Raw genomic sequence first — 15,476 nt, 5'->3', positions numbered from 1 at the left:
ATGCGGACCTTGCGGACCTAGTTGTCGGACAGCTTGGCGGCGCCACACCCTTATTACGACGACCTGTTTAAGCAGCCAATCCGTCCTGCACCTGCTTTGCTCTCCTCCCCTGCAGCCACCTGTTGGGCTCTACTCTTCTAATCCAATGGGGGAATTGAAGCTTATCACTGCTTGATTTCTAGTTCACTTTGTCTATGTTTGCTGTACACCTCGCCAGGGGTGATGAGCAGTAGAGCCCCAGTCGCCAAACTCAACTGATGCTAAATAAATAAAGATCATTTTGGAGTAAATCTAGGAGTTGTCTGTCAGAAATGCTGGGATCTTAACTCGTTACATGATGTTCTTGGACGACAATGTATGACCTCAATTTTGACACATACACACACACACACACACACACACACACACACACACACACACACACACCTGTAATTGCCCCTCCGACCAAAGCGAATCCAAGCGACGAGGCCAGGGCAGCAGCTTGCATGGCAGCATCACCGCTGCGAGGGAGTTAAAAACAAAGTATTAGAAAGGGACAATATTTGCGTCCAAATCAATGGTCTATCTTCATGTGTGTACAGGTACTCGTCACTTCACGACAGAGGTCCATTCCTAGGACCAGGTCGTTAAGTGAATTGGTGGATAAGCGAGGACCCGTGTTATTTCACGGTAAGGGGGCGTGGCCATTGCGAACGCTAGTGTAGTGAATACTGACAGACTGTGGGAACGAGACTGAGACTGAGAACGGTGATGAGATGTGATGTATACAGTGCATATAGTATATAAAGTGAATATAGTGTATATAGTATATATAGTATAAACAGTGTATATAGTATATATAGTATATACAGTGCATATAGTATATATAGTGTATGTAGTATATATAGTGTATATAGTGTATATAATATATATAGTGTATACAGTTTTATATAGTATATATAGTATATACAGTATAAATAGTGTATATATACTGTATATAGTTTATATAGTATATACAGTGTATATAGTATATATAGCGTACATAGTATATATAGTATATATAGTGTCTAAAGGGTGATGCATGATGAGACGCTTGACGGTGAGACGCCGGTGTATTGTATGCAGCGTACAATACAGACTGGTCAGAGAGCTGGTCGTAAGTCCTAACGCTCGTTCAACAGGTAGGTTGTAGGTGGTAAAAAAGAACATGTAAAAAGACAGGCCTTACTCTTTCTTTTTCCCCAAAACCACAGCCACAATGCCAGCCAGTCCTCCCAGGATGCCGGGCATGCCGTGCAGATTGTGCACGCCACACGTGTCCTGGATGCCCAATTTCGAGGCCAGGATGGGCTGCGAGGGAGGAGGAAATTGAAGTGTCACGCTGCAGTCCCCATTTCTAATGGAACCTGTGTTCAAGTGTTCTATTTTATAACACCTAAACCTAATTGATCTTTAGAGGATCCTTTATTTCTCCTGCAGTGACTACTAAAATATATCATTCAATTGAAGTAAAAGATATGAAGTTGCACTTAAAATTTTTAATCACTGTTTCAGCTCTAACACTGACTGTCTTTCAACTCACAGTGAGGTATTTGAAGCCCAGGGTTGAGATGATGCCGGCCACTAATCCAATTAGCATCGCTCCAAATGGCCCGATGTCCATATCCGCGCAGGTTCCCACGGCAACGCCGCCAGCCAGGGTGGCGTTTTGAATGTGGACCTACAACACAGACATCAATACCATTAACATCGGAAATGCTAGACACCTTGCTTTGTCCGAGCACTGAACCGCAGAGCCGTTTCGTACCATGTCCAGCTTTCCCCTGTGCTCCACGAGGCTGGAGATGGCGTAGGCCGAGAGCACGCAGGTCGCCAGGGAGAAATAGGTGTTGATCACGGCCGTGAGCTGGGCGATACCGGGTTCGGCGATGGCCGAGTTGAAGCTCGGCCAAAACATCCAAAGGAAGACGGTTCCTGTCAGAAATTTACATTTACATTACATTTACAGTTTACATTGACGTCAAATTCATCTTTGTTTTTGGAAGACTTAGACAAGGAGCTGTATGTGACAAAGTGCCCTTGATTCTACCCCTCGGACTAATACAGCAAGGGGTAGTATTCTAGGCTGCAGGAGATGATTAATGCATTTACATTTTTAAGATTGCAGTTCCTGCTTACCAATCATTGCAAACATATCCGAGTGATAAACAGATCCATCGTTCTCATGTCCGTTCCTTAGGCCCGGACGGTAAAGCACTCGGGCCACGGCCAAGCCAAAGTAGGCTCCATAGGCGTGGATGATCATGGAGGCTCCAACATCATTAGCCTATAAAGGACAGGGAAGGAAAGGAAGGCTCACATCAATAAATAACATTTGGGGGGGGGGGGGGGGGGGGAGGGGGGCTGTATTCATTGGCATTGCAATTGTGCAATTAACACTCCTGTCTTCCAGGAGTTCCGGATGCGTGCGTCCCGTTGTGCCCGTTGTGCGTTCACCTTGAGGACGGTGGCCACCAAGTGCTCGTTGATGGAGAAGATGGAGATCTCCAGCACGGTCATGATGAGGAGCTGGAGGGGGCTGGTTTTACCCAGAACAGCTCCGAAGGAGATCAGAACCGTGGCCGTGCTGAAGTCCGCATTGATTATTCTTTTTTGGTGAGCGATGGAGAAACAGGTTGATGATGGGGGATGGAAAACAGAAGAACATATATTTTAATGTTAAATATAAGTTTACAGTTATGACAATCTTATGATAATTTCAGATGTTGTCTTTCATTGATTGCCCTAATCAATATATTTAATGTCATGACAGCTTGATTAGCTATGCTGGTATTGCTTTACTCCCTACACAAGCATCAATGACGGAAGAAGATGATATAAACCATGAACAAAAATTTGCTGTCTTTCTTGTGACAATACTCCTCAACCACTAGGTGGTAATGTTGCTACCGTTTCATTCAAAATAAGCCATTCCAGACTCATATTTGGAGGAAAAGAGTGTCACACATCAGATCGGCAAGCCAAACTGTTCAGTCCCGTCAAACTAAACCTCTTTAGATTAATTGTACTCTGTGTTAATACATGGTCACAAGACAATTAACACAGGTTGTTGACCAATAGCAGGAGACGTATTTGGGTTCTGCCTTGCAGCTCTAGCCGGCCGATGCATTGATTACATAAGGGGTTCACTCACTTAACAATGTGTTTTCTGGATATACAGCTTGATTATGAACAAAACAGCATCTTGGACATACTTGAAGATGTTGACCTTGATCTTGCCTTCCGTCAGGTGCCAAATGCCCTGCATCAACAAGCCCCACTGCAGGCCGAAGGCGGCCAGGAGCAGGTTGACGCCCACACTGCTGAAGCCGTATCTCTTCAGGAAGGTCATCAGGAACCCGAAGCCAATGAAGATCATGACGTGGACATCCTGGAACACTGGGAAGACAGAAGAGAAAGACGGATCAGGCCCAGCGCCGTTTTCATGACACTGTTGCGAGACATCCCTCTCCTCCCCCCTTTGTAAGTTCAGCTAAATTGAGCCTAATTGACTCCTTATTGGTCTACGGAACACCTAGGAGGGTGCGTATTGTAAATCCTAACTTGTCCATTATGCCCTGAATGGGGCTCTGGGAGAAATAAAAAAAACCCTGCTGATGTTTGTGTGTTTGGATTTGTGGTGCCCGCACTGAATCATTAACTCCACATGATCCCAATAAGTCTAAGTTTATTAAGTCTCGGTGGGAGGAAGCTGCCAACAGATTCTTCCCCCGTTTGTTCCAGCTGAATAGGAGAGGACAGCGGGCGTCTTTGCAGCATGGTCTAGTTTTATAAATACAGAATGGCTTCAAAGCATGGGGCAAATCTCAGTCTTCATCTGTGACACTGAAGATCGGTAATCCATGCCATAGCAAATACTACTGCAGACGTTATTCGCTTTTTTTTACACCAATTCACGTAACATGAGCTATCTTTACACTTGACCCACATACCAAAAGGAGCGCAATTATGAGAGATATAACGTTTCAACGGGGACCATGTTAACTTCTTTGCCGTTTTCGCGACAGCCTTATCAGACCACACCCGACTTGAGATCCATATTGGGCAGCAACACGCTCCTGTCATACCACACCTTAAGTGTTATTTGTTGAGGTATCCTTGTTCTCTATTGAACTGCCTCTGCAAGAAAATCTAGTCGCAGAACGTTTTTGGCAGTGGTATATGCCTTAAAAATGAAGCCGATATAGATAAACCATTCAGAACTAAAGAAAACCCGTGCACGATGTGGTTCCGACCGAATAGAACAGATGAATAACCCAACTGGGTCCAAGACGAGAAACTGGCAGAGAAGTAAAGTAAAGTTTTTTTTTCAAGCTTGTGTAACACAAGAGCACAGTGTAGTTATTGACGGGAGAGGAGGCGCTTTTTTGGACCGCGGCCTCGCTTGATTGGCGCTACGCCCGGACGTTAGGTAACGCCGCGTTCGCTCTCTCCAAAGATTTCTGGGTGAGAGACACGGAGCGGATGCCCCAGCGTCCAGAGCTTAAGTAGAAAAAAAAAAGTGAGGCGAGGTCAAGAAATCTCAGAACGATAGGGCATCAGGACGGCTTTGATGTTATTTTCTTGAGATAACATCTTCGAGGTATCTTGAGGTAAATTTCTTGGAAGTACATAAAATACCTCATGCCTTTTCAAACGTTACCCCCCACCACCCCCCACCCCCACTCCCACTAAATGATCCTTGAGGATGAAGCCATTATCCTCTCCTCCACTCATGGGAGCCACATTCCATTCCTCATTGTCCTGGCTTTGAACTGCTTATTCCAGATGGTGAGGATGGAGAGTGGTATGTTGACTGTGGAGCAGAAAGGTAGACACCTGTAAATTTATTGACAGATTTAATCAGTAAATGTGAGGATTTTTTTCACAACATATCCCGACCATCAGTCTTAATGCTGCCCACTTAGCTAATCTTAAGAGACACACCTGCCACACCCATCCACTGGAGAAGCTGCACGTCTTAATAGAAATACAATGGTGGTGTCTCGATTCAGACAGTAGCACAATATGCAATTCCTCATCGTGTCTCTATTAAATAACAATAACCTGAACAAACAGACCAAAAAAATACCACTCCCCTAATTTTGAACTTGATTTGAAAGAATTCATTGCCTTTACAGAGAGGACTTTCCCAACCATTGCAAAGTGCATTTTTACATGATTCCATTTAAAAAAATATATTTTTTTTTATCGCAGAGAAAACTGACCATGTGCAGCCTCATGACACTGGGCTCTCTGGCTCTTTTTCTAACGGATGAGAATCAACTACCACATGACTGCTCTTATCTCTCCCCAGCAGAATGCAGGTTTTTAGAACCCAGCCTTCAAAAACTATTCTTTGTGCATTGAAAATGAGAAATGTCACCCAGAACTATATCAACAACCACTGCTTGGAGCTAGAAACCAGAGAAAGCGAATTGACTTAAATGTAACATTCTTAAGGCCGGTTGCACCATCGAGGACTAAACTAGCTTGACTTTGAAGTTGATCAAGGATTAGTAGAGGTTCTACAGGGAAAAACGAGGATGCGCGGGTCAAATTTAGAAAGTAAATTGAAAATAAAAGCTTCCTAATATATAGATATTTTTTAGATAGAATTAAAAGTTTAGTGCAGAGGATTAACTGCTCCACCTTGATTTAAACCAGGTTTAGACTTCAATCCAGGTTAGTGCAGCCCACCCATAGAGCCCTGAACCATTTCATTTCGAATGTTGCTCAAATGCGAGGGAAAGTCAACCATAGCCCGCTCACAATGCCCATAGAAGTAGTCTCACAGCCTCCAATGAAGAATTGACGTCTTAATTGGCCCCGGAAGAGGTGTTAGAAGTGTCAGTGAGTGGGTGAGCGTATCCCTGCTCGACAGACTTACTGGGGTAGAGGGTCATGGGATCCTTGGGCTCGTTGTCGTGCGTGGCGTTGTGGGGCCCGTGCTCGTGCCCGTGGTCCTTGCCGTCGTCGTAGACCACGAACACGGCGAACAGGATGATGGTGATAATCTCCAGGGTCAGGGCCACGATGGGAAACTTGAGCCTCATGTTGGTGGCGTACGCAGGCATCCTCGCGAACCAGGTTGTACGTCTTTAACTCTTCGCAGTGCGTCTCTCAACACACTCGCTCTCTCTCTCTCTCTCTCTCTCTCTCTCTCTCTCCCTCTCTTTCGCTCTCTCTCTCTCTCGCTCGCTCTGTGACACACACACACACGCTTGCTCTGTCGTCCTCTCCCTCTCCCTCCCTATCTACGTATCTCTGAGGTCGTTGCACTGGTGTGATAGCAGGGAAGAGGCCGTGGACTGGTTTTAAATTGGTACAGGTTTCGTGGTGGCCAATGATAGTGCAGAGCGGCGGGGCCCCGGGCGGTTAACACCCCCCCTCGCTCACCAGGATGGGTTTCCTCTTCTGGGGGACGCTGCACTAACTCTGTTTTAAAAAAGGGAGGTGGATAGCATAGCGGCGGGGGCCAAAACAAAGACTCATATCCTTAATGAGCCTTTTCCAGCTCATTTCTCTCTGTCAAATTGTGGTTTTTTGATTTGTTCGATAGCCTTTTTTTTGTACTTTTCGTGTGTCAGAGTTTATTTTTATGTCCCTTTAGGGGCTCTGTAATCACAAGCCACACTCTGAATCAGTGGTATTCACCCCCCCCCCCGATATCAAGGCCTTGAAGTACAAATAAAAAATGTGCCATATGCAACATAGTAGTTTATAGTAAACGAGGGCGAGCACATTCTTTTGTGGCTTTTATTGCCTATTCACACAGGCTAAGGGGCAGAAAGGTGCACAACTAAAGAAATAATAATAATAATGATAATAATAATTATAAATAGATTAAAATATGAACAAATTGTATTATTTTCAATTACCTAATGAAAATAACAACCCCTCCTCTCCCCTCATCCCTCTCATTTAACCAAAAATCCAGTGCATCTTTAAAATGTATATAGTTTAATCTTTAATTGTTTCGCTCATTTTCTCTCAAAATTCCTCTGCAACTCCCTTGCAATTCTTCTGTGGACCGAGGCACACCCAACAGTTTTTAAAAACGCTGCTCTAAATGAATAAACCTCAAGTGAAAGCGCTTATTGGATTTAGTGTGTTTACAGTACAAAATAAAAGCATGTGGTTGGTGGATTTAATTCTCATTGATAATTACAAGGTTAGCCTTGTCAATAGGAATGAGTCACTATGTCTCATAACTTCATTTTGGAAACCATCCAAACCGGTGTCTCACAGCGCCAGAAAAAGGTTTGATCCGGTAATTGGCTCCCACGGTGTACGGGGTGACAAAGTGGGGGCCCCCTATCCAAAATTACTCCGGGTCAGAAGTCCTTTAATTGGCCTGAGAGCTTAATGAATGAACGAGAGTCGTGAGATTCAATCGCTGCCAGCCACGGCCCCTTCTCTGTTTGTCTTGGAGCCCGGCTCGGCGGACATGCTTCCAGAACGGTTGGAAATCACTTCCAAATGTTGAGAGATATCACAATCAATCTCTCAATTACACGTTCAAGATACCAGCCAAGCCGGCTATTATTTTAAATAATGTTTAATCATTAAAATCACTATAAACAGTTGCGCTTGTATTAAGAGACCGTGACCTCCCCCTGGGGAAGCCTCTCTCGGCTCCGCTGTCAATCATCTTCCACTACTTTGAGTCAGAGCATGAGAATGGTTTCCACAGCCGGCCTTTTTTCATGCTAGGTCGTCCTATGGGCGCCCTGTCGCTCTTTCGTTTGTCGTTTTGTTTCTTTTCGGAAACATTTCTCTTTCCATTTTCCTGTTCGGTTTCCTTGATGGAGTCTGACCGAACGCCTCTGTAGTCTAATTTAGCCCCGCTGAAGCAACCGCCTTTTTTAAGACACGTTAAAGCTTCAAAATTCACAAGCGGGGCACTCAGGGCGACGGTGGCGCAGGAGGTAGTTGGGTCGTCCAGTAATCAAAGGGATCCTGGTTTGTTCCCCGGTTCCTCCTGGCAGCACGTCGAAGTGTCCTTGATCAAGACACTGAACCCTGAAGTGCACTCGATGAGCTGGTGTGCACCTTGCATGGTTGTCGCTGCCATCGCTGTATGAATGTGTGTGTGACTAGGTGAATGTGAGGCGTATATTGTAAAGTGTTTTGAGTGGTCGCAAGACTGGAAAAGCGCTATATAAAATGCAGTCCATTTACTTACTGAAGTATTTTATGTCATAGAAGAAAACGTGAAAATACCCTAAGACTGTGTTAACCACAGACCTGATTTCAGGCATCGAACCAAAAACCCATTCAAAAAACCCATGGACTTTGAGACGAGGGAACCGGAAGTGCAAAAATGCGAACTCATTTCCGGGTTTTAGGACTCATTCCCGTGGCAATCTACAAGGCGTTTCAATGAGCCAGGCAAGGCCTATTGCGCTCTTTTCTTTCTCTAACCCCCTATTTCAGTCTTGCCCTGCACAATGATTGTTTTGCATTTATATTGGACAGTTCTGGATGACAATAGTGCTTGCGGAACAATAATAATAATGATGAAACGAAAGGGAAGAGTATTCCTCTATCAGCTGCAATCGGTACTGTAATCTGGCCTCCCTGTGAACTTCACATTCCAGGAAAGCCATTAAGGGGTTTATCTGCGCTCACTCACAACGCACCAAGGAGCAAAGATTTTTTGTCTGTTTCCAGAAAAATAAACAAGCCATCAGGCGTAAACGGGCTTCATCTTTGGCCTCCCATTCTCACGTGCCGTTACCCAACGCAGAGTCACAGAGGCTTCATCTGAGCTTTGAAACGAGAGCCATCGCGTAAAACCGGAGACGTGGCTCTTCCAGTGTTTCTATCACAGACATGACGGTCCGGAGTCACGGCCGGATCAAAGAGGAGCAGGAGAGGATGATGGATGATTTTCAGGCGCTCGGGGGGCTGGGAGTCCGGGCATTCCTTAAACTAACGCCATCCACCCCCCTCAGCTGGAGAAGGTTAAATTACTTTTAACTTACACATACTGGACAAGGAATTTAACTCCGGTGGTCAGTGACTCTCATTTTGCACAGAACATACAGTAATATGTCAAAAGATGTAAAACGAAAAAAGAGATATGCAAAATTGAATAGGATAGGATACTCTTCATCTACAATAAAAGACAGTAGAGGGAGAGTTTGTAAAAGCGTAATGATAAATAAATAAATAAATACATAAAGAAATACATAAATAAACAGATGGATGGCTGAATGAATGGACAAATAAATGAATACACAAATAAATAAATAAATAAATAAATAAACAAACAAGTAAATAAATAACTAAATAAATAAACAAATGGATGGCTAAATGAATGGACAAATAAATGAATAAATAAATAAATGAATAAATGAATAAATGAATACATAAATAAATAAACGCCATACGTTATATAAGGTTTCTAGTATTTTTAAAAGTGAATTAATTGACAGAAATCATTCCCCTCAATATCGACAGGGTGTCGGTCTTGAAGGTACATTTGTCCCCCGACACCATTGTCACAGTGTTTTGACGTCCCCGGCCAACCACTTCTCATAACAAGCACTTAATATTTTGGTCTACACATTCCTTGCTCTGACTGTGTTTGTTCAGCCTTTTTTCTTTCTCATGCAATCGTCAGCTCGGCATGCGTTCTTAGTACCCCGACCCCCAGCAGGATAAACTCCTTAATGCTGCTCATGACGACCGCCAGGCTCTTCTGCCCTTCGCACCGTGGGGCCCGGCCCTCTGAACCTCTGCAGGACCTCGTGCCTTTTTGGGTGAAAGTCTGGGGAGTGAGGACCCCAACATTCCACCGTTTGGAAAGAAATTCCTCTAGCGACCTGCGTCTGAGAAGAAACAGAGGCCCCCGGTTGGAATAATGGGGAAAAAACTCAGGTCTCCCTCCGTCTCCCTGAAAAAAACCAAAGAACATCGACGACACAGGTGTCGAGTGAGATTGTGGGATCTCGCAATATAGCGTGCCCTGCTCGCCACTGACTGAGCACAGGCCTGAGCGTGAGAACCCACGGGCCTCAGTCTAAAATAATCCCACATGATTTACAAGGGCCGGTTTCGACGTAGCGAACAGTAAAGGAGTGAGTGATTTGCAAACAGTTGGAGACCCCCACCCGCCTCCCCCACCACTCCCCAAAGAGATATGATTTTGGATCTTGAGGTGGAGGCCTGTGGCAGGGATACACCAAAAGACTGATAAAAGACAGACATCACACATTTGAAGATCCCATCCCAGTAGTGCACACGCTATAGGACATAGCAAAGAATCTGATCACACATGTTGGGATTCTAGCACACACACTACACAACTCAAGACTTAGAGTTAAGACATAAGACTTCAGATAATATCAAACCATACTCTTTCATTTCTTTATGATTGTCTTAAAATCTTGAAGATTTGTCTGGGCCTCGAAAATCCTTCCAAAACGCAAAAAAAAAAATCTTGAGTAAGTACGTAATTACACAGATCTGCCTTATACAAATGAAGCATTACAAGGACATGCCTGTAAGTAACTCCTCCGTCCACATTTCGATGGATGAGTTTGAGCGAAGGATCAGTGAGGAGTAACACCCCCCATGCCCAATCAATGCCACTTTGACATATCCACGTTGGTTCTGGAGGTCTGAACTTTCGAACCTTCCAGCAGTGGCAGCTATGAGTGTGGTGGGGGGAACACGTGGGTTCGGGCGCTATCAGACACGGATCGAAAAAGCACGTCCGCGTGCATTCCATGTTCCTTATCGTTTCCAGATGAAGAGCTTTCCTTTTTGTCCGTTAAAAGCACGTGGGAACGGAGATTTCGAGGTGCATTTCATCTGGATGCTTATAAAGAAATAGAAAGGTGGAGACTGACGTGACAGGGTGGAAGAGTGCAGAATCTATCAGTTGTAAATCTCAGCGGTGTAACAGCAGTTCAGTTATTTATTCATTATAGTTATTTAGAATCTTATTTTCCACCTATAAGTCAATTGGGATGAGCAAAAGACTCTTTTCATTAGTCTATGAGTGGCCTTTTTGATCCCATATGAACTTATTTTCTCCTGTTTCTAGGAAGGCAAATTAAGCCATCCCTCTGCCAGACCGTCGACTTTTATAGTTTTTTCAATATGATTTTATGAGCTTTAATTGCATAACAAAAATGTTTTTTAAATACACAGGCTGACAGAAGAAGAAGAAGAAGAAGTTCAAGAACAATTTCTGATTAAGACAAGTGGATGTACAATGTGCTCTGCTATAAGTGTAATGTTCAATTAATATTGTGCCTTTCAATGCATTTACAACACGAACAATAATAACAGAATGAATACCTCAGCTACGGTAAGACCAATACAACAATAAGCCATTTGTCGAGCACCCATGATGCACCATGACAAGGTACGAGTGGAACGGCCGGAATTGAAAATGACAGAAAGACTCCCAGCCCCTCTCCCCTCTCCGAAACGCACCCCACCCCTGGTTTCCTGAGGCTGGGTGGGTGGGGGTGAGGGGAGTTGCACACCCTGATAAGCGGCCCGGGGAGGAAGGCCCGTGCAGGCGGCTAATCAGCGCATTGGTTTTAGATGTTGGTAATCAGGAACAATCGTGTTTACGTTGCCACGTTATTTATGTGAGCCTGAGGCTGGGTTCCCCATATAGCATCCTATAGTGCTCTGGCATCGGCTTGTCTTGAGTTTGAACCGACTTCGTATTTTCCTATGTCTGTTAAAATGTATATTTTTATGCACTGCATTCATAATAGACAAGTTATCCAAGCATCCATATTTTATAAATAGGATGGGAGGGAGTCACTTTTATTTGCTTTCATGATAATGCCTTTTCATAGATTAATGTTTTTTGTATTTATTTAGCATTTATGTAAACATGTGGTACTTCTAACCCGTTCCCTTCTGTGTCATCTTTTTTTTTTTTAATCTCGACCCAATGTTCCCCCTGCTCTTAGATTTTTCAGTACATCCTAAGCTGTTTATATTTCTGTGAGTAAAAAAATCCCTTGTTGTACCAGCGACTCGTTGTGTCTGATGGCTCAGTCCCTCACAGTGGGCAACTAGAAAGATGAAAGAGGGCGAAAGAGTAAAATCTACACATACACAGACCCATATCACAGCAACAAGATTAAAAAGCACAAAGACGGTCGACTCAGCGTATCTAACTAAATAGTGTACATACGTAAGCAGGAGGATCATCCACAGACATCTCTTTTTGGGGAAATGATTAGTTAAACTATTTGCTTTGTGCCATGTTTCCAGTCCACCCTACACACACACACACACACGCACACGCACGCTCACACACACACACACACACACACACACACACACACACACACACACACACAGACACGTGTGTGCAAGCACACAAGGGCACGTGCGTGTTATGTAGACTGGTCTAGAGTTTTCCAGGCAGGGACATGGTGTGTGGAAGGAGAGTGGAGCGTGATATACAGTGGCGTTTGAAGATGGCTGAGAGCGGCTGCATGTTGAACAGGTGTGTGAGGGATTTGGCCTTCTGTTTTATCATATTACATTGGCGTGCACAACAAACATCAATCACACAGGATGTGGATAGAGGCCTTGTGTGTGTATCACCACACGCAAGGCATCCCATTGCATTGCATTGCATGGGAGCTGACACCTGAAGTCTGGAACAGCTTTCAAAATATTATTCTTATTCAAAAAGCATTTAAAGATTTAAAGATTGTCGTCCTGGGGACCTACTGTTGGACCCCTGGAGTTCCTGAGAACTGGAAATACATACATGAAGTTTTTGGTGCCCTGTGCGTCGATGCAAAGCTTGCGCAGCAAGCGGCACAAAATCAATCTCTCTCGGTGTTGCGAACCACCAAGGTGCCCCCGAGCACCATAGGATGGACAGGAAAGGCAGAGTCGGTCAGCATGGACAACTGTGTAACTATTAATGATTTTCCTGGTGTGCCTCTGGGACCTATTGTTGGACCCCTGGAGTTCCTGTGAACTGTAAATACTTACATGAAGTTATCAGTGCCCTGTGCGTCGATGCAAAGTACATGGAGCGAACGTAATCAGTCGGCGCTATTAGCTGCTTTCCTGTTTAACTTTGGCTCCACGGTGTTTGTAGAAAATAGACTACACATTTTAACCCGTTACTTGTTGTTTACATCAACAGGGGAGCGCCTTGTGTGTAAGAGTCCAGCTGTGGGAAGGCGGTGGGGCGGGTTAATTTGCAGCGTTGTGGGACCGCTTGTGTTTGCTCACACACAGAGATAAAGCGTTTTCTTTACTTTGTAGTTTCCTCAATTACAATGATAACCCAGCAAAAAAGGTCCCTGGCCAATGCTGGCCAAGAAAAGTGTGATCGCATAACATGTTGCTTTTATTTCAAAGACAGCGATCGTTCTTTTTTTCGTGCTAAGGGACACACAGGAAATTAAAAGAGGCGAGGAGGCATGAATATAAATAAGAGGTGTCTGGGTTGGGAAAATCCAGCACCTTAAGCCACATTGCTCCCTTGGCTTTGCAGTCACAGGGTAGTTGTGTGAATCCAAGGGGGTGGAAGTGCTGAAAGCTGAGAGGGAACAAGGGATGCTTTCTGCTCTATAATTGAATTCCTTTCCCTTTGTTCTGAGCCCCGAGACAGTTATCATATTAGTGTTGGATCAAAGATTTTGGAAGTTGCAAGAGGCTCCTGATGTCCTGCCATCCTCTTAAACAGGGGGCCTCCCCTTCAGCGATGCACAATTCGTTTATCTGGCTCGGCTCGCGTCCTTAAATGACGCCCTAATTGAGGCTCCCCACTCCACCCTTTCCTTGCTCGGCTCCACGCGGCAATCAACCTGCTGCTATATCAGCGCCATCTTACTAAAAACTAAAATGATTGGGCCAGTGCCACAACCCAGGACTTCCCAGAGACGGCCAGAGAGAGAGAGAGAGAGAGAGAGAAAAGAACAGTAAAAAAAAAAACATCCTGAGCTGAATGGCGATGGGGAGTGGGCTTCTCATGCACAGGATGTTGGGGGGAGATTGGTTCCTGGGACGATGTCAGTATAGAAGGAAAGCGGGAAGGAAAAAAAAGAAGAGAAAACCAACAGTCACGCACATGGCGGATGACATAATTGGTGATCTTGCTGACATTGACGAATTAAGATATTATAGTTGGCCAATGAAGAGAGAACGCTGGTTTTTTTCCCCTTGCATTTCTCAATTGCGTCATCAGATCAAAGAGCGTGTCGCCCTAGGGGGAAATGGCAGTAATTACAACAAATTCCCTTCTTATATCAAACAATTTTCACCAGTCACATGAGATACTGTTTATGTTCGATCAATGGTTTTATAATTTTCACTGTTGCCATATAGCCACATGTTAGTTATTAGGGGCCAGACTGAGTATTGAAGTCCTATATACAGATGTACTGTATTTCATGTTGTAAATCTTGGACATGGTCGGTTTGATCCCAATTAGGCTTTTCTCATGTTGTTCCGGCTCATGGACATTCTCAAAGCCAACCACAACAGTAATAGTCATAGGAGAAAGGACATGCTCTTTTAAGCTTTTTCTTTTTCTTTGGGCCCTGCAATTCCATTTATACTTGATTATTTGCCTTTGGGTACACACAGATTAGCAATGGAAACAATGAAAAGAATGTTTCAAATTTCGAATGTTGACGTACCATAACCCAAGTACAATTGATTACAAATGCACTTTTGTTGATCAGCAACTCTATCCAAATCTTTTTTTTCCCTTCTTTTTTCACTGTTTGAAACTCGAAACTATTTCAGAGGTAAACAAACATTTCCAAACAGGAAATGAGTATATCAGCGTATCATTGCCATCCCTATATGAAGGTGTGGCCTTCCTTAATTGGAAATGTTAGATTGGAGATGAGTAACAAGAGTTGGTTACGTCACGCCAATTGGCGTACATCATTTAAGAGGTATCAAAACCAGAATCAGAATGTATTCATTTGGCCAGGTACATTTTCATATGCAAGGATTTTTTTTGTGGTAAGAATTGATGCATTGCTGGACAGACAATTGAAAACAAAACAAAACAAAACAAAAAGTAGCCGAAGATACGAAAAAGAAAACACAGAATATACAAAATGTAATTCTATGCACAGGATAAGTGAAGATACCAAAGCTATTTAGGATGATATTCTCGCCATATTGAGGATTTTAAGAATATGGATATTTTTAGAATATAGATAGTATTTTAAATGCTATAGAGAGTCAGAAAAGTCTGGGACCAACACCTCGTGTCTCCATTTAAACTCATTCTCTTAACCTCCAGAGTGGTACCCGTCCTTGCGGCTAAATTTGGGGGTCTCCTCCTCGGACCCTCGGAAACATGAGCAACTGACCCACCCCCCCACCCCACACACACACACAGCCCCACACCCCCATACCCCACCATACCCCACCCCCAAACCACGCCATTCCTGAGTGAAGCATATGGATTTGGTTCCTGCGTGAGCACA

The 15,476-nt window shown here is 44.1% G+C and overlaps 1 protein-coding gene across 1 annotated transcript in view; it reads right to left on the bottom strand.

The window, feature by feature from the left end:
• Positions 1-6,280, bottom strand: part of rhag (Rh associated glycoprotein) — a 7,895-nt gene extending 1,615 nt beyond the window's left edge. Inside the window, exons 1-8 of the mRNA XM_079996933.1 lie at positions 5,909-6,280; positions 3,234-3,417; positions 2,476-2,626; positions 2,158-2,305; positions 1,787-1,953; positions 1,562-1,699; positions 1,208-1,329; positions 427-500 (exon numbers count right to left, since the gene is read on the bottom strand). Of these exons, the coding sequence (XP_079853059.1) occupies positions 427-500; positions 1,208-1,329; positions 1,562-1,699; positions 1,787-1,953; positions 2,158-2,305; positions 2,476-2,626; positions 3,234-3,417; positions 5,909-6,095 (1,171 nt within the window). The 5' untranslated portion in view covers positions 6,096-6,280. The remainder of the gene's footprint in view (positions 1-426; positions 501-1,207; positions 1,330-1,561; positions 1,700-1,786; positions 1,954-2,157; positions 2,306-2,475; positions 2,627-3,233; positions 3,418-5,908) is intronic.
• Between the last annotated feature and the right edge of the window lie 9,196 nt (positions 6,281-15,476).

This window comes from Zeus faber (assembly GCF_960531495.2).
Source record: "Zeus faber genome assembly, chromosome: 2".
Classification (NCBI taxonomy): Eukaryota; Metazoa; Chordata; class Actinopteri; order Zeiformes; family Zeidae; genus Zeus; species Zeus faber.
The sequence above is the reverse complement of the archived record's forward strand: the minus strand, read 5'-3'. Positions and strand labels throughout refer to the sequence as shown.